Source organism: Pogoniulus pusillus, chromosome 40 (assembly GCF_015220805.1).
Source record: "Pogoniulus pusillus isolate bPogPus1 chromosome 40, bPogPus1.pri, whole genome shotgun sequence".
NCBI lineage: Eukaryota > Metazoa > Chordata > Aves > Piciformes > Lybiidae > Pogoniulus > Pogoniulus pusillus.
The window spans coordinates 2,073,169-2,095,668 of record NC_087303.1 but is presented as its reverse complement, the minus strand read 5'-3'; the positions used below and the strand labels follow the sequence as shown (position 1 = coordinate 2,095,668).

Here is a 22,500-nt window from a genome sequence, read left to right as displayed (position 1 = left end):
ACGCCCCCCCCCCTCCACACACACACCCCCCCACGGCTGTGCCAACATGGCAAGGGTGAGGGTCCCTGTGCCAACTGCCCCCCCCCCCCCCAACAACTTCCTACCTCAAGATGTTGTCTCCATCCCTGCACTCCCTTCCTAAAGTGCTTTTGGCTTGGGGTGGGGTAGGAAGGGCAGTGGGGTTGAGGAGGGAACTGTGCCATGCTGTGCCATGCCAGGCAGCGTGCCAGGGCTTGAGCCGCTGCCACATTGTGGTTGTAAAGTGCAGGGGGTGGCACTGCACTACTCACACCCAACCCACTGCAAGGTGGCTCTTGGTGCCAGCCCCTCCTGGCACACCCTATTGCCACCCAGCCCAGGGGACACACCACACCACCCCCCAGTCTGTTGTGCCAAGGGTGGCATCAGCTCAGCTGCACCCCAGACCCCATGAAGCACACCAAAGCCAGGGTGATGCCACCAAGGTCAGTGTGATGCCACCAAGGTTCCCCCAGCACCCAGACCCTGTGGAGCACACCAAGGCCAATGTGGTGCCACCAAGATTCCCCCAGCACCCAGACCCTGTGGAGCACACCAAGGCCAATGTGGTGCCACCAAGGTTCCCCCAGCACCCAGACCCTGTGGAGCACACCAAGGCCAATGTGGTGCCACCAAGGTCAGTGTGATGCCACCAAGGTCAGTGTGATGCCACCGAGGTCACCCCCAGCACCCAGACCCTGTGGGGCACACCGAGGCCAATGTGATGCCACCAAGGTCAGTGTGATGCCACCAAGGTTCCCCCAGCACCCAGACCCTGTGGGGCACACCGAGGCCAATGTGATGCCACCAAGGCCAGGGTGATGCCACCAAGGTTCCCCCAGCACCCAGACCCTGTGGAGCACACCAAGGCCAATGTGGTGCCACCAAGGTCCCCCCCAGCATGAAGCCCAGACCCTTTGGAGCACAGCAGAGTCAGAATGATGCCACCAAGGTCCCCAGCAAGGGGAAGGTCCCCAGCGAGGGCAGCACCCAGGGAAGTGCCCGCACTTCACACCACAGTGCCACCACCACCATCACCCCCCCGGGGATGAGGACAGTCCCCACGAAATCCCTCCAAACCCTCCTGGCACAGCCTGGGGAGCCATGGGGTGGGGCCAGGGAGTGGCATGGGACCCTGCTGGTCCCCAGAGCAGTAGGGGACAGGGTGGCTTTGCCCCAGCCATGGCACAGGGGCCACAGGGACTCGTTAAATAAGAGCAACTTGCAATTAAATAGGGGAAGGGAGGCGGGGGGGGGGGGGGGGGGGTGTCCTTAAATTAAACCTCGTTTTGATAGGGGAGGAGCCTGGGGAGGGGCACCTCAGGAGGTCAGAGACATGGAGGGGAGCGCAGAGGGATTGGGGGGCCGAGGCTGCCCAGGAGGGCTCTTGGTGCCCATCTCCCTGGCAGCGCCAGGTGGCGCTGGGTTGGGTGCCAGCGGCCGAGCTTTGGTAGACTCCAAGCTGCTGAGCCCTGAGTCCTTATCCCGGCAGGGTCCTGGCAGCACCTCCAGTTCCCCCCTCGGTTCTTTCCACTCGTTGAAGTTGAGGTCTTTGAGCCCCCCGGGCACCACCACGGTGTGGCGGCGCCAGCTGCTCCTCCTGCGGCGGCTGTCGGGGGAGTGGGCACGGCGCAAGCGCACCCCCAGGTCGTCGGCTGAGCCCCGCAGGCGCTGCCGCAGCTGCTCCTTCAGCGAGGGTCTGCCGAGGGCCGCCCAACCCTGCTGCTGCTGCTGCTGCTGCTGCTGCTGCTGCTGCTGCTGCTCCTCCTCCGTGGACCCCGAACTCTCCCGGGCTCTGCCCAGCCTCCTCCGGGCCAAGGAGTCGCACTGGATCAGGCGGTGGGAGCTGAAGGACGGGCGGCTGAGGAGCACCGTAGCATCATCTCCTGGCTCGACGACTCTTCCTCCTCCTCCTCCTCTTCCTCCTCCTCCTCCAGCCAGCTGCCCGGGTCGAGGCTGGGCACCTTCCCGGCTCTCCGTGTCCGTCTCCATGTGGCTGAGCTCGCTGCGTTCATCATCAGCTTCCTCCCCACGGCTCCCAGCCACCGACTGCACCTCGGAGCAGAGGCTGTGGTCCATGGTGGACAAGGTGGAGTAACCGGACACGATGGAGCGGGCATCCGGCGCCGGATCCGCCCCGGAGCTCCTGCAGCGCTCCAGGGAGCTCTCCAGCTCCATCCCGGCTGGGTTGGGGACCGCCAGCTCGGCACCGGTGCCGCGGGGGGTTTGGCTGGGTCCCAGTGGGGTGGCCGCGGTCCCTTCGTCCTCCTGCTCCTGGCCGAGGGTGTCCCTGCGCTCCAAGTCATCGTCGGTGCTGCTCCCGATGCCTTCGGCCTCTCTCCTCTTCTTCCTCTTGCGGGCAGCGGCCGAGACGAAGGGGATGGCGAGGAGGTCCCGGTGTGGGGACACCTTCCGCGACGGCCACGTGCCCTGCGACCATGGTGACACCGTGGTTAAGGGGGTGGTGACAGCAGGGTGGGCTCTAAGACCCCTCCTCTCCCGAGCCATCCCCTCCCTCCCTGCCAGCCCCCAGCCCGGGACCCACTGACCTTGGGTTTGGCAGAGCCGCTGCGGGTCGAGCCTGCAAAGCAGAGCAGAGAGGTGGAGGTCAGCCAGGTCCTGGGGGGGGGAGGTGAATGCTGGGGAGGGGGTTTGGTGGGTAGAGGTGTCTGTGAGGGGGAGGGATGCTGCTCCATTTCCCCCCCCCCCCCCCCCCCAAATTAGGATGGGGACATGCTGGGACCATCAGCCCAGCTGGCCCCTGGCAGGGATGCCAACATCGAGCAGGTTCATGTGCCAACGGCTGCAGGAGGATGAGGAGGGGGCTCTGGGGGTGCACAGGGGTTCCCCCATTGCTGCAGAGCCCCAGGGTGAGGAGTGGGAGGTGGAGGGGACAGACACACACACACAGAGGCACACGTAGGCAGGAGCCCAACCCTCCCACGACCACGGGGCACGGAGGGGACAAAGGGTTGGGCATGGCACTGCCACTGCAGCATTGCCAGGGTGGGGCATGGGGGCTTGGCTCAATGCCACATCCAGCCCCGGGACAAGGTCTAGGGTGGGCTGCACTGGTAAGGACTGAGACAGGTTGTGGGGCTGCCCCAGCTCCTTGTAGGGGGTTAAGGGACAAGTGGGGACACCAGCAGGGACAGGCAGCCCTGGCCCCAGTGCCATGGGGTGAAGGACAGGGACAAGACAAGAGCCACCCACTCCCACCCCACAGGCATGGGGTTAGCAGCTGCTGACGACGAGAGAGGGGGAGGCAAAAAGGGGAGTGCTGCCCCCCACCCTGGGCCAGTGGCACCCCCACACCCCAGTAGTGTCTGAGTGTCCCAGTCCTGGGCCAGCCAGGACCCAGCCCTGCTGGGTGATCAGAGAATGGGTTTAGGTTGGAAGGGACCTTCAAGCTCAGCCAGTGCCAAACCCCTGCCAGGGGCAAGGGACACCTCGCACCAGCCCAGGCTGCTCATCCAAGCTGGCCTTGAGCACCTCCAGGGAGGAGCCATCCACAACCTCCCTGGGCAACCTGTGCCAGTGTCTTGCCACCCTCACTGGAAAGCCCAACCAGAGGCAGCAGCCAAGGGTGTGGCAGAAGCAGGGTGAAAGGATTGTGACGGTGCTGGAGGGTTTGGTGGCCACATCCTGATGCTGAGGACCTTTGGGGGGGCAGACGAGTGGCCCAGGCTGGACAAAGTCTCCTCCCCACCCACCCACCTACTCCCTCTCTGCTCCCCCTCTCTCGTGGTCACCCCGAGGAGTTAGTGTGTGAGCAATGCACCCAGGATCAAGACTGTACCCGCTCTAGCTCTCCAGGAGGTCCGCTGGAGGAGGAGGAAGAGGAGGAGGAGGAGGAGGAAGAGGAGGAGGAGGAAGAGGACAGCACAGAGAAGTTCGAGGAAAGAAGGTAAGAAGTCAGTGGAACATCAAAGTCTCCTTGCTCTCGGGGTTGGCAGCGTGGGCATGTGGGCACAAGGTGGGTTTCCAAGGGCTATTAAGGGCACCAAGGCTGGATCAGGTTGGCAGAGGGATGGGGAGAAGCCCCTGGAGAGAAGGTGATGGAGAAGGTGGGCAGAGGGCAGGGGGCATGTCCCCACCTGCTGGTGACACCAGGACGTCCTGCTTTGGCACAAGCAGGGTTTGCCATGCCGTGCTGAGCCAGGCTGGCTGCTCACAGGGGTGTGTGGAGTGGGTGAGGGTGGGGGGGGGGCACATCTAGGGGTTACCCCGGTGCCAGGAGCAGAGGGGTGGGTGCCAGGGGCACTGCTCCTCACCTGCAGCCTCGCCGGGAGCCGCGGTCCTGCCGATGTTGGGCAGCAGGTACTCGATGTTGGGCACTGACTGAGCCTCCTTCTCATCCACGGGGGTCTGCAGGAGGAGAGGTGTGTGTGTGGGGGGGGGAAAGGTGGTCAGGAGGTGCTGCTGGTGGCACCTTGGCTGCCAGCCAGGGGGTCAGCACCCCCACAGCAAGGCCACCCAGGTGGGTGGTTGGCCTTGCCCACCACCGCGCTGGGCTCACCTTCTCCCCCTTGTCCTCCTTGTCACTGAAGAACCAGTCCGACTGCAGGGAGAGATGGCAGAGGGGTTACAGAGCTGTGAGGGGTGGTGGGAGCTCAGCAGGACCTGGGGAGCCACCCAGTGCCCACCTAATGCCTCCTCCAGCCACCCCAGTGCCCCCTGTGCCACCTACGTGCTGGATGAGGGTCTCCACGATCTTGTAGCGGTCGGGCATGTGCGTCACCATGTCGGTCATGTTGTCCTCTGATGTCCTCACCAACGTGGGGCCAAACACCAGGGCCAGGTTTCGGGGTTCCATCTGCAACCAGAGGTCACAGATCCATGGAAGGGACCTTCAGGATCATCCAGTTCCACCCCCACCCCACCCCATGCCACGGGCAGGGGGCACCTCCCGCTAGAACAGGCTGCTCAAGGTAGAGCTGGGTCCGTGCCTCTGCCCCCCCTCAGCGTCCATCCAGCAGCAACTCCCTTCCCACCTGGCCACGAGCTGTGCCTCAGCCCAAGCTGGGGGTGCTGAAGGTGGGGCAGGAGTGTGGCAGAGCCTGGCTGGTGCCCAGGGCTGCTGGGGGCAGTACCTTGTTCTTCTCCGAGTGGTCAGCGATGGTCTTCAAGTGCCCCACCAGGAACTTGAGCGTCTCATAGTAGTGACCTGGCAGGTCCCGGATCTGTGGGAGGCACCAGGTCACCTCTCTGCTCACCACCCCCATCCCAGCTCCCAAGGGTGGGCTTCAGAGCAGTGCTCAACCCCCCCCCACCCGGCCCCCCCATGGGCCAACCCCTGCTGCATCTCCCTACCAGCTTCCTCAGCGTCCTCATCCTCTCGCTGGCATCCTCTATGCGGTTGGCCTCGATGAAGTCGTTGTACTTATCTACAGGTGGGAGAGGGAGGGAGGAGGGTCAGAGCTGGGTGCAGGGGAGAGGACATGCCCTGGGCACAGGGACCTCCAGAGGGACCAGCTGGAGGTGCTGGGGAAGGGGCTGGGGGGTGGTGTGGTTTCACAGGGAGGAGGCACAGAAGTTGGACAAGGAGGGACAAGGACAAAAGGGCTCAACCAGGAGGGGGCTGCAGAGACCTCCACCTTAGGCTTGCTCTGTTGCAGGGCCTGGAGGTCTGTTCCCAAAGATGGGGATGGGTGGGATGGGCTCTGGAGCTGCTGGGTCTGCTTATTAGGGAAGACTTCTTCCCAGCAAGGGTCATCAGGCACTGGCACAGGCTGCCCAGGGAGGTGGTGGAGTCCTAATGACTGGAGGGGTCAAGAAACCTTTGGCCACAGCACTTGGGGCCTCAGTTTGGTGCCCATGGTGGGGTTGGGTTGCTGGTTGGAGTGGATGATGGTAAAGAGCTTTTCCAACCCAAACAATTCCATGAATCCAAGATCTAAGGCGTTGGAGCAGGCTGCCCAGGGAGGTGGTGGAGTCCCCATCCCTGGAGGGGTTTCAAAGCCAGGTGGAGGTGGTGCTGAGGGCTGTGGTTTGGTGGCAGGGGTGGGACTGTGAGGGCTTGGGGGTGATGCTCTCCAAAGGTCTTTTCCAACCTCAGCAGCCCTATGGGCAGCTCAGCATCAGAGGCTGGCACAGGGGTCATTGGTGGCCACTTTGGGGTGGACCAGCAGGGTGGTGGCCAAGGACTCACCATCAGTGAAGAGAGGCTCAGGAAGCTTTCGGAAGAAGGACTTCAAGAGGCTGCTGATGACATTCAGGTCCTGCCACCTCTGCAAGGGGAAGAGAAGAAGCTGCTCAGAGGGACCACACTGGGCAAACCCCACCCTGAGTCTCCAAGCCAGGGCAGTCCCAGGCCACCACCAGCAAGAGAGTCACCAACCAGCACCGTGAGGATGGCAGAAGAGCTGCCCCAGCCCTGCATCTGGCAGGGAAAGCTCTGTGGCACCGCAGCGATGTGGTCAGATGGAAGGGGACAGAGGTGTCCCCAGACTGTCACCTGCGCTGCTGGCACCGACCACTAGGCGGCACTGGCACCCCAGGCAAGGCACGGCGGTGGAGGGGATGGAGACAGGGATGCGGATGGAGACAGGGATGGGGATGGAGACAGAGGTGATGGTCAAGTTGGAAATAGGAATGATGATGGAGACAGGGATGATGACAGGGACAGGAATGGAGATGGAGACAGATGATCAGGTTGGAGATAGGGATGATGATGTGAGACAGGGAAGATGATCAGATTGGAGACAGGGATGGAGAGAGAGACAGGGGTGATGATGGATAGAGGGACAACAATGGAAACAGGGACAATGATGGAGACAGGCATGATGATGGAGACAGGGATGATGACAAAGAGGGGTGGTGGTGGAGATAGACAATGATGAAGACAGGGATGATGATGGAGGTAGGGGCAATGATGGAGACAGGGATGATGATGATGATGATGATGGGGATAGGGACAATGATGGAGACTGGGGTGATGATGGAGATGATGGAACCACAGACCAGGACAACCTCCTCAAGAATATCCCAGAAACTTGGGGACAGGGATGGATGGGGGCAGGGATGGATGGGGGCAGGAAGGGATGGGGGCAGGGATGGATGGGGGCAGGACTGGATGGGGGCAGGAACGGATGGGACAGGAATGGATGGGACAGGAATGGATGGGACAGGAATGGATGGGGGCAGGGATGGATGGGGGCAGGGATGGATGGGGGCAGGGATGGATGGGGGCAGGAACGGATGCAGGCAGGGATGGATGGGGGCAGGGATGGATGGGGGCAGGGATGGATGCAGGCGGGACTGGATGGGGGCAGGACTGGATGGGGGCAGGGATGGATGGGGGCAGGACTGGATGGGGGCAGGAATGGATGGGGGCAGGGATGGATGGGGGCAGGAACGGATGCAGGCAGGGATGGATGGGGGCAGGGATGGATGGGGGCAGGACTGGACGGGGGCAGGGATGGATGGGGGCAGGCTGCCCTCACCTCATCCTGCAGGTTGATCTCGGTGGCTCCCTTGTTGAGCTGCTCCTGCAGGCTGGACACGACGGCGTTGTTGCCGGGCACACGGTAGATGCCCATGTACTCCAGCCCCCGGTCCTCCACCACCTTGCAGCAAGCCTCCACGATCAGAGGAACGTTCTGCAGGCACAGGGAAGGGGGTGATGGAGGTGCCAGGGTTGTGCAGGGTCCATCCCCACCCCACCTAACTCCAGGCTCCAAGGGCTGGCACAGCTGGTGTGGCCATACCTTGTTGTCTGGGGCAGGCTGGCAGTCCTCCAGCCTCACGCCGAAGGCCCTGGGGGCAGGTTTCTTGTTCTTCTTCATGATGTTGATGCCCCAAGGGGTTTTTTGGGAGCTGCTTTCATCTGGGGAGAGAAAACACAAAGGAGAAAACAAACAAACCCACAGAGTAGATTGCTTGTGAGCTGGGGTCAATGGGAAGAGCATCCTTCAGCCCTAGGGGGATGAGGATGAGGGTGCCTTTGTGGCCAAGGAAGGCCAAGGGCATCCTGAGGGGCAGCAAGAAGTGTGGCCAGCAGGCTGAGGGAGGTTCTGCTGCCCTTCTGCTCAGCCCTGCTGAGGCCACATCTGGGGTACTGGGATCAGCTCTGGGCTGCCCAGGTCAAGAGGGGCAGGGACTTGCTGGAGAGGGCACAGCAAAGGGCTGCAGAGATGCTGAGGGCACCTGGAGCAGCTCTGTGAGGAGGAGAGGCTGAGTTGGGGCTGTGGAGCCTAAAGAAGAGCAGCCTGAGGGGGTCTGAGCAGTGCTGAGCAATCCCTCAAGGGTGGGTGGCAGCAGGATGGGGCCAGGCTGCTGCCAGTGGTGCCCAGTGCCAGGACGAGGGGCAATGGGCACAGAGTGGAACATGAGGAGGAGCTTCTGGAACTGAAGGGTGCTGAGCCCTGGAGCAGGCTGCCCAGAGAGGTGCTGGAGTCTCCATCTCTGGAGAGCTTCCAGCCCCACCTGGCTGTGCTCCTGAGTGCCCTTCTCTAGGTGCCCCTGCCCTGGCAGGGGGCTTGGCCTGGCTGTGCTCCAGAGGGTTCCTTCCAAAGCACTGCCAGGCTGGGGGCGCTGTGTGACGCTGTGAAGCTCTCTAGGTTTGCTGTGCCAAGGTGCCCCACGCGGCAGGGCTGGCACCTACCTTTCGTGCCGGCCGCATCCTGCCGGGGTGCCCGGGGCATGCTGGTTCCCGTCTGCTTCAGGAACTCTGCTCGGATGCCCAGCCCACGAGAGCCCTTGGGCGAGGAGTCGGGCTTGGCACCCGCGGGGCTGCGGGGAGAGCAGGGGAGGAGCAGCCTCAGCTGGGGGGGGCAAAACCTCCCAGCAAACCTTGGCATCTCTCTCGAGCTACCTGCCAGCCGTGCCCACGCCCACGGGGGCTGCGCCCACGCTGGCTACCAGAGGAGCGCTGAGCTGCTTTAACCCTTTGCTGGGTGCCAGTCGGGACCCGCGCTGGTACCCGCAGCAAAGTGTGTGGTGCTGATGGCATCCCCAGCGCCACGCAGCTGGCTTAGGGGGGGTGGGGGTGGTGCCCTCTAAGCGCTGGTTTGGCTCCATCGCTTTCAAATGGAGGCGAACAAAGCTCTCGGGGGGGGGGGGTCCCGGTGCCCACCGTGCCCAGGTCCGTACCTCACTTTGCGATAGTCGTTTAACTTCTTGTTGATTAGAGCCTGGCTGGCAAACCCGGGGTCCTGGGGAGGCAGAGACAAGAGGGGAAGGGCACATCAACGCTCTGCCAGGCAGCACACGGTGCCAGGCAGGACCAGGGCCACAGGCAGGACCGAGTCCGCACTGCCCCGGAGCGGTCGGTGCCCGCCAGCGCTCGCTGCCCGGCCGCAGCCGCCGCTGGCCGAGCCGGATGTGCCACGTCGCTCCCGGGCACACGCATCTCTGTCCGCCCCTGCCAGGGGGCACACGTCTGCACTCTGCCTCCGAAGACACACACCCATCCTCACGGGTGCTGCCCGCAGGGTCCTCTGCCCAGCTGTGCCGTGGTACCAGGGAGGGTACCCAGCTGGCTCCGCAGACTCCAAGCTGGCAGCATCCTCCCTGTGTCGGTGCTGCCAGTCCTGCCAAGCTCTCTGTGCCACAGAGGAGCAGAGACCGCTCAGAGCTCAACAGCCCCTTCAGGGCTGGAGCCTGCCACAACCTTGGCATGATCCACTGCAACCTAACGAGGCCATGCTGGCATGGTGGGCAGATGGCACAGAACCAGCCCAGGGTTGGCACATTCAGCCTCGCAGATCCTCTGCTTGGAGCAGCTCTGCCCATCTCGACCCAAGCAACTCATTGCACAGACCACAGCTGCCCAGCCAGGGCTCAACCGCAACCTGGCACCAGCCCTGGCATCACCACATGGGCACCATGCCCAAGACAAGCAAGGAGCTCCCTGCCAAACCTCTCTCCACCAACAGAGACACAACACACCATGGCAGAGCCATCACACAACCAAATGGCACCAGTGGCTCCAGCACCCACACTGCCTGGCACAGAGCCACGGTGCCACACACCACAGCACACCCTGCCCTGGCCAAAGTTGGCCAAACCATGACCTTCTTGGACACCACCATGCCCACCAGGCTGTGGGCACCCCTGGCTGCCCAAGGTTGGCCAAACCACACTCTCACAGAGCCATGGGATGGGTTGGGTTGGAAGGGACCTTGAAGATCATCCAGTGCCAACCCTCTGTTGTGGGCAGGGGCACCTCTCACCAGCTCAGGCTGCTCAGGGCCTCATCCAGCCTGGCCTTGGACACCTCCTGGGAGGGGTCTGCTTGGCTCCCATGGTGCCTGTGAGCCCCTTTGCACCCCTGGCTGGCCAGGGTTGGCCAAACCACACTCTTAGAGAGTCACAGACTCATGGAATGGGTTGAGTTGGAAGGGACCTTGAAGATCATCCAGTGCCAACCCTTTGCCATGGGCAGGGTCACCTCCCATCAGCCCAGGGTGCTCAAGGCCTCATCCAGCCTGGCCTTGGACACCTCCTGGGAGGGATCTTCTTGGACACCTTGGTCCTTGCCAGCTCTTGTGCACCCCTGGCTGGCCATACCCCACTCTTGAACACCATGAGGCTCCTGGCTGGCCAAGGTTGGCCAAACCATGCTCCTCTTGGCCACCACAATGCCCTTGGATGGCCAAGACTGGCCAAACCATGCTCCTCTTGGCCACCACAATGCCCTTGGATGGCCAAGGTTGGCCAAACCATGCTCTTCTTGGCCACCACAATGCCCTTGGATGGCCAAGGTTGGCCAAACCATGCTCTTCTTGGCCACCACAATGCCCTTGGATGGCCAAGGTTGGCCAAACCATGCTCTTCTTGGCCACCACAATGCCCTTGGATGGCCAAGGTTGGCCAAACCATGCTCTTCTTGGCCACCACAATGCCCTTGGATGGCCAAGGTTTGCCATAACCCACTCTTCTTGACCACCACAATGCCCTTGGCTGGCCAAGACTGGCCAAACCATGCTCTTCTTGACCACCACAGTGGCCTTTGTTGCCCAAGGTTGACCAAACCCTGCTTTTCATGACCACCATGATGCCCCTGATAGGCCAAGGTTGGCCAAACCCTATTCTTCATGGCCACTACAATGCCCCTGGCTGGCCAAGGTTGACCAAACTCTACTTTACTTGACCACCATGATGCTCTTGGCTGGCCAAGCCCTAATTTCTTGACCACCACAGTGCCCCTGACTGGCCACGACTGGCCAAACCCTACTTTCCTTGGCCACCACAATGCCCCTGACTGGCCAAGGCTGACCAAATCCTAATTTCATGGCCACCACAATGCCCTTCACTGGCCAAGGTTGACCAAACCATGCTCTTCTTGACCACCACATACCCTTGGCTGGCCATGACTAGTCAAACTCTACTTTCCATGGCCACCACAATGCCCCTGGCTGGCCAAGGCTGACCAAACCCTACTTTTCTTGACCACCACAATGCTCTTGGCTGGCCAATGCTGGCCAAACTCTACTGACAATGGCCACGGCCACCATAATGCCCCTAGATGGCCAAAGCTGAACAAACCTTACTATTCTTGACCATCATGATGCCCCTGGCTGGCCAAAGCTGACCAAACCCTACTTTTTATGACCACCACAGTGCCCTTGGCTGGCCAAGGTTAACCAAACCTTACTTTCCTTGGCCACCACCACACTGCCTTTGGCTGGCCAGAGCTAACCAAACCTTACTCTCCTTGACCACCACCACACTGCCTTTGGCTGGCCAGGGCTAACCAAACCTTACTTTCCTTGGCCACCACCACACTGCCTTTGGCTGGCCAGGGCTAACCAAACCTTACTTTCCTTGGCCACCACCACACTGCCTTTGGCTGGCCAAGGTTAACCAAACTTTACTTTCCTTGGCCACCACCACACTGCCTTTGGCTGGCCAGGGCTAACCAAACCTTACTTTCCTTGGCCACCACCACACTGCCTTTGGCTGGCCAAGGCTAACCAAACTTTACTTTCCTTGGCCACCACCACACTGCCTTTGGCTGGCCAGGGCTAACCAAACCTTACTCTCCTTGACCACCACAATGCCTTGGCTGGCCAAGGTTAACCAAACCTTACTTTCCTTGGCCAACACAATGCCTTGGCTGGCCAGGGCTAACCAAACCCTACTCTCCTTGACCACCACAATGCCTTTGGCTGGCCAGGGCTAACCAAACCTTACTTTCCTTTGCCACCACCACACTGCCTTTGGACTTTCCTTGACCACCTCAATGCCTTTGGCTGGCCAAGGCTAACCAAACCCTACTCTCCTTGACCACCACACTGCCTTTGGCTGGCCAAGGCTAACCAAACCCTACTCTCCTTGACCACCACAACTACCTCAGGTGCACCCCTGGGAGCACCCAACCAGGACCAGCGAGCCCCAACGCTTGGCCACGCTCTAAGGGCAAAGCAGCTCAAGGCAAAAAGAGGCAGAGAGAGAGAGAGAGAGAGAGAGAGGAGAAAGACAAAGACAAAGACCAAGAGAGCCGAGGCGATTTGTTTTGATGGGTGTGTGTGTGTGTGTGTGTGTGTGTGTTTTAGCGCCGGGGAAGAGAGCCAGGGGGCAGGCAGGAGGAGCCCCATGGTGGCTCTCACCTCGCCCTCGGCCTTGCTGTGCTCCCTGATGGCTTTGATCCAGGCCAGCATGTCTTCCCGATCCTCTGCCTGAAAGAGATATTCACAGAAGTCAGCGGTCGTCAGGCGGAAGACGTGCTTCCTCTTGGTCTCGCTGTAGGAGATGTCCACCAGGCACGCTCGGATGCTGATCGGAGGCTCCTCCTCACCTGGGGCCGGGGCGCAGGGGGGCGCCTCCCTCCTGTCCTTGCACAGGTAGAGCGAGGGAGCGCGCAGCACGGCGAAGACTCGCTTCCACTGCCGGATGCCTCCGCCGACCTTCTGCGGGGAGAAAGGGATGGGCATGTCGGGGAGCAAGGCAGAGGTGTGCCTGGATGCTTTGGTCCTCAAGGGTTCCTCCTAGCAACCAGCATCGCTCCCCTTGGGGAGACTCAAATCCTGTATCCCTGCCTGTGGCAAAGGGGGTTGGAACTGGAGCATCTTGAAGGTGAAGCAAGAAGAGGATGGGATGCAGGGGAGTGAAGTCTGAGCAGGGCAGAGGTGTGCCTGGATGCTTTGGTCCTCAAGGGTTCCCCCTAGCAACCAGCATTGCTCCCCTTGGGGAGACTCAAATCCTCTATCCCTGCCCGTGGCAAAGGGGGTTGGAACTGGAGCATCTTGAAGAGCTTCTGCAGGGAGAAGGGGATGGGATGCAGGGGAGTGAAGTCTGAGCAAGGCAGAGTTGTGCTTGGATGCTTTGGTCTCCAAGCCAAGCCCAGCATAAGATCTCTGTGGGGTCACTCAGTGATGAGGCTGAACCCCAGCATAAGGTCTCTATGGGATCACTTAGTGATGAGGCTCAAGCCCAGCATAAGATCTCTGTGGGGTCATTCAGTGACGAGGATCAAGCCCAGCATAAGATCTCTGTGGGGTCACTCAGTGATGAGGATCAAGCCCAGCATAAGAAGGACATGGAACTGCTGGAGCAGGTCCAAAGAAGGCCATGAAGATGCTCAGAGGGTTGGAGAACCTCCCCTGTGGGAACAGGCTGAGGGAGTTGGAGTTGTTCAGCCTGGAGAAGAGAAGGCTCCAGGCAGACCTTAAAGCATCCTGTCAGTACCTGGAAGTATCAGGGAGTGGCCTGAAATTGTGCCAGGGGAAGGTTAGGTTGGACATGAGGAACAACATCTGTCCTGCAAGAGTGGTCAGAGACTGGCACAGGCTGCCCAGGGAGGTGCTGGAGTCCCCATCCCTGGAGGTGATCCGGAGCTGTGTGGCCACAGCACTTTGGTGGCCACAGTGGGCTGGGTTGGTGGCTGGGCTGGATGATCTCAGAGGGCTTTTCCAATCCAAACGACTCTGTGGTTGAGGCAACCTCCTCCCCCCCAGTGCCACCAGGCAGGATTTGGGCTGAGGGCTGGGTGGGAGCCCTGCCTACCTTCCCCTTTTTGGTGAGGATCTGCTTGCAGTGGAGCCATCCCTCCTTCCTCACGGCGCTCAGCGGCACGTCCGAGAGGTCGGAGGTTGAGTGTCTTTTGGAACGGGCATCTTCAGAGGTGCCAAGGCTGTCCAGAGACTGTGGAAGGACCAGAGGGCACCACTGCCATGATGCCATCAAGCACCAGTGTGCCAGCCAGGCAGAGCAACCCTACCCTGAGCAACCCTACCCCTAGAGAGGTACCCAAGATGAGGAGCACTGCCATAGCATCACAGCGTCACAGGATGTTAGGGGTTGGAAGGGAACCAAAGAGCTCATCCAGTCCAACCCACCCTGCCAGAGCAGGACCATCCAAGCTAGCTCAGGGCACACAGGAACACATCCAGACAGGGCTGGGAAGGCTCCAGAGAAGGAGACTCCACAGCCTCTCTGGGCAGCCTGTGCCAGGCTCTGGGACCCTTCCAGCCAAGAAGTTCCCCCTTGTGCTGAGCTGAGCCTCCTGTGCTGCAGCTTCCATCCACTGCTCCTTGTCCTATCCCAGGCAGCAGTGAGCAGAGCCTGTCCCCCCCCTCCTGACCCCCAGCCCTCAGATAGTTATTGATTAAATCCCCTCTCAGTCTTCTCTTCTCCACACTAAGCAGCCCCAGGTCACTCAGCCTCTCCTCCTCAGGCAGTGCTCCACTCCCCTCCTCATCCTCATAGCCCTCCCTTGGACCCTCTCCAGCAGATCCTTGTCTGTCTCCACCTGGGGAGCCCCAAACTGAAGGCACTATTCAAGATGAGGTCTCAGCAGGGCAGAGTAGAGGGGGAGGAGAACCTCTCTGGATCTGCTGGACACACTCCTCCTAATAACCCCCCCACAACTCCCCCCCCAAACCCCTCACTGCCAGCCAACACTCACCCCATCAGTGAAGAAGCTCCTCAGCATGCGGAGGCTGGGCACTCGGCTGGGCATCCTCCTGGCAGGGGGAGGAGGGGAGAGGAAGGGGAGCCCCCTGTGAGTGGGATGGCAGAGAGCAGCCACACAGCGGTGGGGAGGTGCTCAAGTGGCCCTGGCCCTTAGGGATGCGGTTTGATGGCGTTGGGGTTGAGGGCTGCACAGGGATGCTCTGGGAGGGCTTTGCCAATCCACTCTAAGGCTGGGAGGAGGATGAGGGTGTGGGGGGGTGGGGGTTAGAGGAGGAGGGGTCCAACCTTACCTGAGGAGCTTCCCCTCATCCCGAAATGCATTCAGACCATCGTCGCAGGACTTGGAGCGCTCGGTGGTGATGGCCAGGAGGTAGGAGGAGCGACGCCCAGCCTTGATGCTGCCTGCCAGGGGTGGGGAGAGAAGGATGTGGGCTGGGTTATAGGGTCATAGGATCACAGAATGGGTTAGGTTGGAAGGGAGCTCAAAGCCAGTTTCAAACCCCTCCCTGTGCCATAGGCAGGGACGGCTCTCGCTAGAACAGGTCGCTCAAGGTCTCATCTAAGCTGGTCCTGAGCATCTCCAGGGAGGTTGTGGAGCACAGGAGATCAAAGATCCCATTCTGTGCTCCTGTGCTCCACAACCTCCCCGGGAAACCTGTGCCAGGGTCTCATCACCCCCAACCTGTGCCAGTCTCTCACCACCCTCACTTCTTCCTAACATCCAGTTTCAATCTCCCCTCTGCCCCTTCAAACCCATTCCTCCTCCTCCTCCTCTTCTTCTCATCACAAGACTTTGTCAATAGTCCCTCCCCAGCCCTCCTGGAGCCCACTTCAGATACTGCAAGGCCACTCCAAGCTCTCCTTCTCCTCTGCAGGCTGCACAGCCCCAACTCTCTCAGCCTGTGCTCACAGCAGAGCTGCTGCAGCCCTCTCAGCATCTTGGTGGCCTCCTCTGCACTGCCTCCAACACTTCCATGTCCTGCTTGTGTTGGGGGCTCCACAACTGCACCCAGGACTGCAGGTGGGGTGTGAGGAGAGCAGAGCCAAGGGGCAGAATCCCCTCCCTTGCCCTGTGCCCACACTGCTCTTGCTGCAGCCCAGCACAGGCTTGTGTCTGGGCTGCACTCACACTGCAGGCTCGTGTGGAGCTTTGCATCACCCCAGACCCCCAGGTCCTGTTCCTCAGAGCTGCTCCAGCTCACATTGAGCTTTTCCTCACCCCAGACCCTCAGGTCTTGTTCCTCAGAGCTGCTCCAGCTCATGCTGAGCTTTTCCTCACCCCAGACCCCCAGGTCCTGTTCCTCAGAGCTGCTCCAGCTCATGTGGAGCTTTTCCTCACCTCAGACCCTCAAGTCCTGTTCCTCAGGGCTGCTCTCCAGCCATTCTCCACCCAGGGCTTCTCGTCCCTGGGACCCTCTCATTCAGAGCCCCACCCCCAGCCCCAGCACTCACTGCAGTCCTGGGAGTAGTGGCGGCTGAGGGCAAAGGCGAAGGTGGGCGAGGAGGGGCTGGTGGCGACAGCTGGCGCCGAGTTCATGGCACTGGAGACCACGGAGGAGGCAGGGACGTGCTTGGCCTTCAGGTCGATGCTGGGGCTGGTGGGTTCGTCTGTGAGAGGGGTGGGCAGCATTGCAGGGGTGGAGGTCAGGGCAGGATGGGACAGGGCAGAGCCATGCTGGGATCTCCCAGTGCTTTTAGCAGGGATGGGAGCAGGGTTGGGGGGGGAGGTTGCAGGCTTCCAGAGTGGGCTGGGGGATGAGCTTCCACTCCCAGTAAAGCCAGGAGACACTGCTGCACCCAGGCCCTCCTGCAGAGGAGCCCTGTGGGCCCCCATCCCATCTCCATCCCATCCCCATCCCCATCCCATCCTATCACATCCCCATCTCCATCCCATCTCATCCCCATCCCATCCTATCACATCCCCATCTCCATCCCACCCCTTCCCCTCCTTATCCTCTCCCATCCTATCACATCCCCATCTCCATCCCACCCCTTCCCCTCCTTATCCTATCCCATCCTATCACATACCCATCTCCAGCCCATACTCATCCCATCCCACCCCTTCCCCATTCCATCCTATCACATCCCCATCTCCAACCCATCCTTTCCCCTCCTCATCCCATCCAATCCTATCACATCCCCATCTCCAGTCCATCCTAACCCCATCCACCCCCTCCCCATTCCATCCTATCGTATTCCCATCTCCAGCCCATCCTCACCTCACTCCCTGCTCTCCTAATCCCATCCCATCCTCATCCCATCCCCTCTTCTCATCCCATTCCATCCTATTGCATCCCCATCCCAATCCTATCCCATCCTATCACATCCCCACCTCCATCTCATCCTCATCTCATCCCCTCCCCTCTCCATCCCATCCTCTCCCCTCCTCATCCCCTCCCATCCTATCATATCCCCATCTCCATCTCATCCTCATCCCATCCTATCCCCATCCCACCTTATTCCATCCCATCCCATCTTCATGTCATCCCAACCCCATCTCATTCCACCCCCTCCAGCCCCATCCAGCCCTGGGGTCCCTCTCTGGGCACAGGCACTGGGCAGGCTGCAGTGTGGGCCAGGGCAGAACTGGAAGCTCTCCCAGACCCATTTGAGTGCCCACGGGCAGGGGGCACCAGGCAGGGAGCTCCCAAGTGAGACAGGGAGCAGCAGGTCACCCTGGACACATCCCTGTCCCCACCTGGGAGCAGAGCAGGAGCATGCAGGGCTCCAGGTCACACCCACCTGTGCCCATTAAATGCTACCAAGGGGCTGGGCAGGGGGTGCAGGGCAACGGAGGGAGGGATGAGCCCAAATTTTGGCACTGCATCACCCACTCCTGCAGCCCTGTGTGGGGGCAACATGCTCAGAGGGGCAGCTGGGCACTGTGGGGCACTGGACACAGAGGAGTGCTGGGCACAGTGGGGTGCTGGAAGCAGTGGGGTGATGGACACAGTGGGGTGCTGGACACTGGGGAGACAGACAGAGTGGAGTGCTGGGCATTGTGGGGCACTGGGCACAGCGGGCACTCCCCTCCCCATCCCTGCACTGGCCACATGAGGATGCTCTGAGGCTGTGCACTGTGCCCTGTCCCCCAAAACGTGCCCTCCTTGGCATGGCACTTACCAAACCACCTCACCCCCCCCCTCCCCCGGAGATCCCCCAGCTCCAAGCCCCCCGACTCACCGATGAAGGGGATGGAAGCCAGCGAGTCCTCGGGGGCTGCCAGCGGTGCCACCCGCCAGCCCTGCCGCTCGCCTGCCGGCTTGTCCCCTTTGCCAGCCACCAGCGGAGGGTCACAAACGTCCGTCCCCTTCACCCCCTCGGGGAAGACAAAGTTCATCTGGCGCAGGGGAACCGGCACCTTGCGGCCCGTGGGGGGCTTCTGCCTCAGCACCACCTCCTCCCTCCGCTCCTCCGGCGGCTCCGGCGCCCGACCGCTCTCCGGCGCCGAGCCGTGAACCGGCGAGGGACCCGCGCTGGTGGCGACGGGTGGCGGGATGGTGGCGACCACCCTTTCCGGGAGCGAAGAGGAGGTCCTCTGGGAGATGCTGAAGGTGGGCAGGCCGCCGAAAGCTGGGTCACGGAAGGAGAGGGCGTGCAGGAGCCCGGTGCGGCGCTGGAAGGAGGGACTGTAGCTGCGGTACCCGATGTAACCCGACTCATCCTGCAGGTTGGGCTGGGATGGATGCTTCTGCACCGGCTCCCTCGAGGAGGAGGAGGAGGAGGAAGAGGAAGGTGCAAAGGAGCCGTGTGGGATGGGTTGCCCGACGACGCCAGCGGCGCTGGTGACGGTTGCCCGGCAGCCCCTGTCGGGTGGCCAAGCGGCGCGGTCGAGGTGAGGGGACAGCAGGGCGCTGGGCTCCAGCGCCTCCATGGAGCGGCCGCACCTGCCCAGGTAGTGTTCGGAGCGGGCTCGGGGTGCCCAGCCCTCGCGGGAGGGCTGCAGGAGGGTATCGTGGGATGCGCTGTGGGGCCAGCCCCGACGGCTCCCTGCTGAGCCCCCCAGCCTGTCCTGCGAGACGCTGCGGTAGCGGGGGGGCATGGCGTGCCGCCGCTCCTCCGACGAGCTCCGCCGGGGCTCCTGGCTGGAAAACCAGCGGGATAGAGCCTGCTGGCACTCCTGCCGCCCGGGCACACGCTGAGGGCCAGTCCCTGGCAGCCCTCCAGCGCCCTCTTTGAAGCCGCAGTGAGTCCGGTGCTCCGGGAGGTGCTTGGCGACGCCGTAGGAGGTGCCAGGTGGGATCCCGTAGCGGTCGGGTTTGGAGGATGTGAGGTTGGTGGAGCAGCTGGAGCGGGAGAAGGAGCCCGCGGGGTGCCCGTGGTGGGCAGCGGGGCGCGGAGGGGGACCTCCAGGCTGCGTTTCGTGGGGGCGATGTGCGGGGCTGCCGCCCGGCTCGCTGCGGGCGTTGGAGGCTGCGGCTGCGCTGAGCGGGGACGAGGAGCCCGCGGCAGAGGGGCGCTGGGCACGGGGGTCCGGCGGCTGGCCCGGGGGGGGCTCGGTGCCCCGTGCCTGGAAGGGGTAGGTCTTCCGCGGGTAGCAGATGGGAGGGGGCTCCGGGATGCTCTGTGCCCCGCCGGAGTAGGGTTCGTTGCCCTTCAGGTAGGCATCCTGAGAGTATGCCTGGAGGGGGGGGGAGGGGACAGGGGCTCAGCACGGTGGGGGCTGGGGATGCTGCCTCCCTCTTCCCAGCACACAGATCCCAGAATCCCAGCACGGTGAGGTCAGAAGAGACCTCTGGAGAACATCCAGCCCGAGCAAGAGGTGTGATGAGCGTGGGCAGGGACAGAGCAGACCCTGGGGTTTGGCTGGATGTGAGCATTGGCACGGCCTGGAAAGCCACAGCAGAGCCTCCGAGCCTGGTCCCTGGCACCCAGCCAGCACTCACCAGCTGGAGGATGTCCTCGTCCTTGGGCATGATGGAGAGCTCCAGCACATCGTCACTGCAGGGAGAGGGGACGAGGGGTCAGGGCAGCCAGGCTTGGTCCCCACCTGTCCCCTGCAAGGCCACTCTCATGCTTGGCCCACGAGGGTCTGACTGTCCCCATCCCCACATAACAGCCACAGCAAGGCACTGCCCTTCTCTGTGGCACTCCAGCCATTGACTCATGGCTCCTGCCAGCCCAGGGAACACAGCCAGGAGGACAGTGCCTGCTGTGATGTGTCCCCTTCCTGTCACCTCCCCAGCCCCAGGACAGGGACTCACCTGTTCTGGATCAGGGCAATGACCTGGGAGTAGGTTTTGCCAATGATGCTCTCCCCATTCACCTTGACCAGGCGGTCCCCTGGGGCAGAAGACAGTGCCACAAAGTGAGTGTGGAGCTGGTGGCATTTGGCTGTCCCCATGGTCACTCACAGCAGGCTTAGAGCATGGCCAGAGCTTTGTTCCAGCAGCAAAGCCTGTCCTGTGTGGCAGGGGGGGCTGTGGGGACCCAGCCTCAGCCATGGAGATCCAAAAGTCAATCTGACCCCATGGAGATCCCAAAGTCAGTCTAACCCCATGAAGATCCAAAAGTCAGCCTCAGCCATGGAGATCCAAAAGTCAATCTAACCCCATGGAGATCCCAAGGTCAGTCTAACTCCATGGAGATCCCAAAGTCAGTCTAACCCCATGGAGATCCCAAAGTCAGCCTAAACCAAGGAGACCCCAAGGTCAGCCTAAGCCATAAAGACTCCAACTCCAACCTGAGCCATGGAGGTTCCAAAGCCAACCTGAGCCACATAGATCCCAAAGCCAACCTAACCCATGGAGATCCAATCTAAGCTATGGAGATCCCAAAGCCAACCTAACCCATGGAGATCCAACTTAAGCCATGGAGATCCCAAAGCCAACCTAAACCATGGAGATCCAACCTAAGCTATGGAGATCCCAAAGCCTACCTAAACCATGGAGATCCAACCTAAGCTATGGAGATCCCAAAGCCAACCTAAACCATGGAGATCCAACCTAAGCTATGGAGATCCCAAAGCCAACCTAACCCATGGAGATCCAACTTAAGCCATGGAGATCCCAAAGCCAACCTAACCCATGGAGATCCAACCTAAGCTATGGAGATCCCAAAGCCAGCCTAAACCATGGAGATCCAACTTAAGCTATGGAAATCCCAAAGCCAACTTAAGCCATGGAGATCCCAAAGCCAGACTAATCCATGGAGATCCCAAAGCCAACCTAACCCATGGACATCCAACTTAAGCCATGGAGATCCCAAAGCCAACCTAAGCCATGGAGATCCCAACACTGCTCCGAGCATCTCAGGCCAGGGCCAAGAGAGCAGAGCCAGGGAGCAGGGAGAAGCAGAGGGAGAAAACTCAAGGAAAAGAGCAGCCCAAGCAGGAAAGGCCCTGGCAGAGCAGGGACAGCAGCCTGGAGCCACCTCCAGCTCCCAGACCCAGCCAGCCCAGGCGGTGCCCACTCACCGGTGCGCAGCCCAGCCTGGTGTGCTGCCCCATCCTCCCGCACGCTCTTCACAAAGATGGTGTCCATGGGCTCCAGGCGGCTCCGGGGGGGACCTGCCCCGTGGGGACAAAGTGTCAGGGGCCCTCTGGCACGGCAAGAAGCAGGTTTGGTCCCTGGTGGTGTCCTCTTCACCTCCCCACACCCATGGCAGCTCTGCCTCTGTACCCGCTAGCAGGGTCCTGCCCAGGGCAAGGGCCCATTTGTGGGGCGCTTCCTTGTGCCCCCACCCAGCACTCATGTCCCCTCCCCAGCACTCCTGTCCTCTTCCCAGGACTTGTGGCTCTCCCCCCTCAAACTTGCCCCCCCCCCCCCCAAGACCAAAAGCCATCGAAGTGGTGCAAGACACCAAAGGGTTGGGTGGGCACAGAGACAGTGGGAGGATGGCAGAGGGGCAGCATCGAAAAGAGATGCTCCAGGGGACACCTGGGTGACACCTGCCAGCTCTGGCATGTCCTCTCCCAGCCCTGTCGGGCACTGGGTGCCAGGTCTGGACAGCTCTGCCTGCATCAGCTCCTCAGGCAGCAGAGTCCTGGCACCTCATCGTGGTGCCAGCGCCAATGCCTCCTGACGCCTTCACATTCACTCACATCACTGCCAGCCTCTGGCGGCACAGCCAGGGCCATGTCCCTGTCCCCAGACACCCCCTGCTCGACCAAGCCACCCACCCACTGCAGAGCACTGTGCTGCCTTTGCCACGTCCCCTCCAGCCCGGGGACAAAGCCCCTTGGGCACAAGGTCCAGCTTTGGGGACGCTGAGCCAGCCTGGCGTGCCAAGTGCCACCAAGCTGGCACCAGTGCCAGGCCATATTTAGGGCAGTGCAGACAGTGAACTGTGTCCCTGCTGTGTCCCCTGGTCACAACGGCCACTGTGACCCCCTGCACCTCTGTGCCCACCAATGCAGGTAGGTGATGACAGCCCCTGTGGGTAGGCATCCCCATGGTGGCACAGTGCCAGAGCTCACCTGCTCGGTTCCCATTCTCCTCCTCCTGCCAAGAAAAAAGAAAAGCATTTCTTTGGTGGCTCTGCCAAGCAGTGCCAGCTTGGCTGGGGGGAGGGAGCAGGAAGGGTCTGGCAGGGGACCAGAGGTGTGCCAGCCTCACAAAGCCCCTCATGGGACCTGCACGTCCCTCTGCCCTCCACAGCCCTGACACTGCATCCCACTGTGCC

At 61.5% G+C, this 22,500-nt stretch overlaps 1 protein-coding gene across 1 annotated transcript; it reads right to left on the bottom strand.

Moving 5' to 3' along the window:
* Window positions 1-1,271: 1,271 nt before the first annotated feature.
* ARHGAP23 (Rho GTPase activating protein 23) lies at window positions 1,272-22,356 on the bottom strand. The gene is made up of 22 exons (XM_064174712.1): window positions 22,295-22,356; window positions 21,293-21,385; window positions 20,082-20,160; window positions 19,764-19,818; window positions 18,061-19,498; window positions 16,330-16,485; window positions 15,168-15,279; window positions 14,870-14,927; window positions 13,969-14,106; window positions 12,573-12,872; window positions 9,112-9,173; window positions 8,624-8,751; window positions 7,728-7,846; window positions 7,464-7,619; window positions 6,170-6,248; window positions 5,332-5,405; window positions 5,112-5,201; window positions 4,709-4,834; window positions 4,538-4,579; window positions 4,293-4,386; window positions 2,568-2,599; window positions 1,272-2,448 (listed from the first exon to the last, which is right to left on the bottom strand). Exons 2-22 carry the CDS (start codon window positions 21,357-21,359, stop codon window positions 1,339-1,341), a joined length of 4,515 nt encoding a protein of 1,504 aa, XP_064030782.1. The 5' UTR covers window positions 21,360-21,385; window positions 22,295-22,356; the 3' UTR covers window positions 1,272-1,338.
* Between the last annotated feature and the right edge of the window lie 144 nt (window positions 22,357-22,500).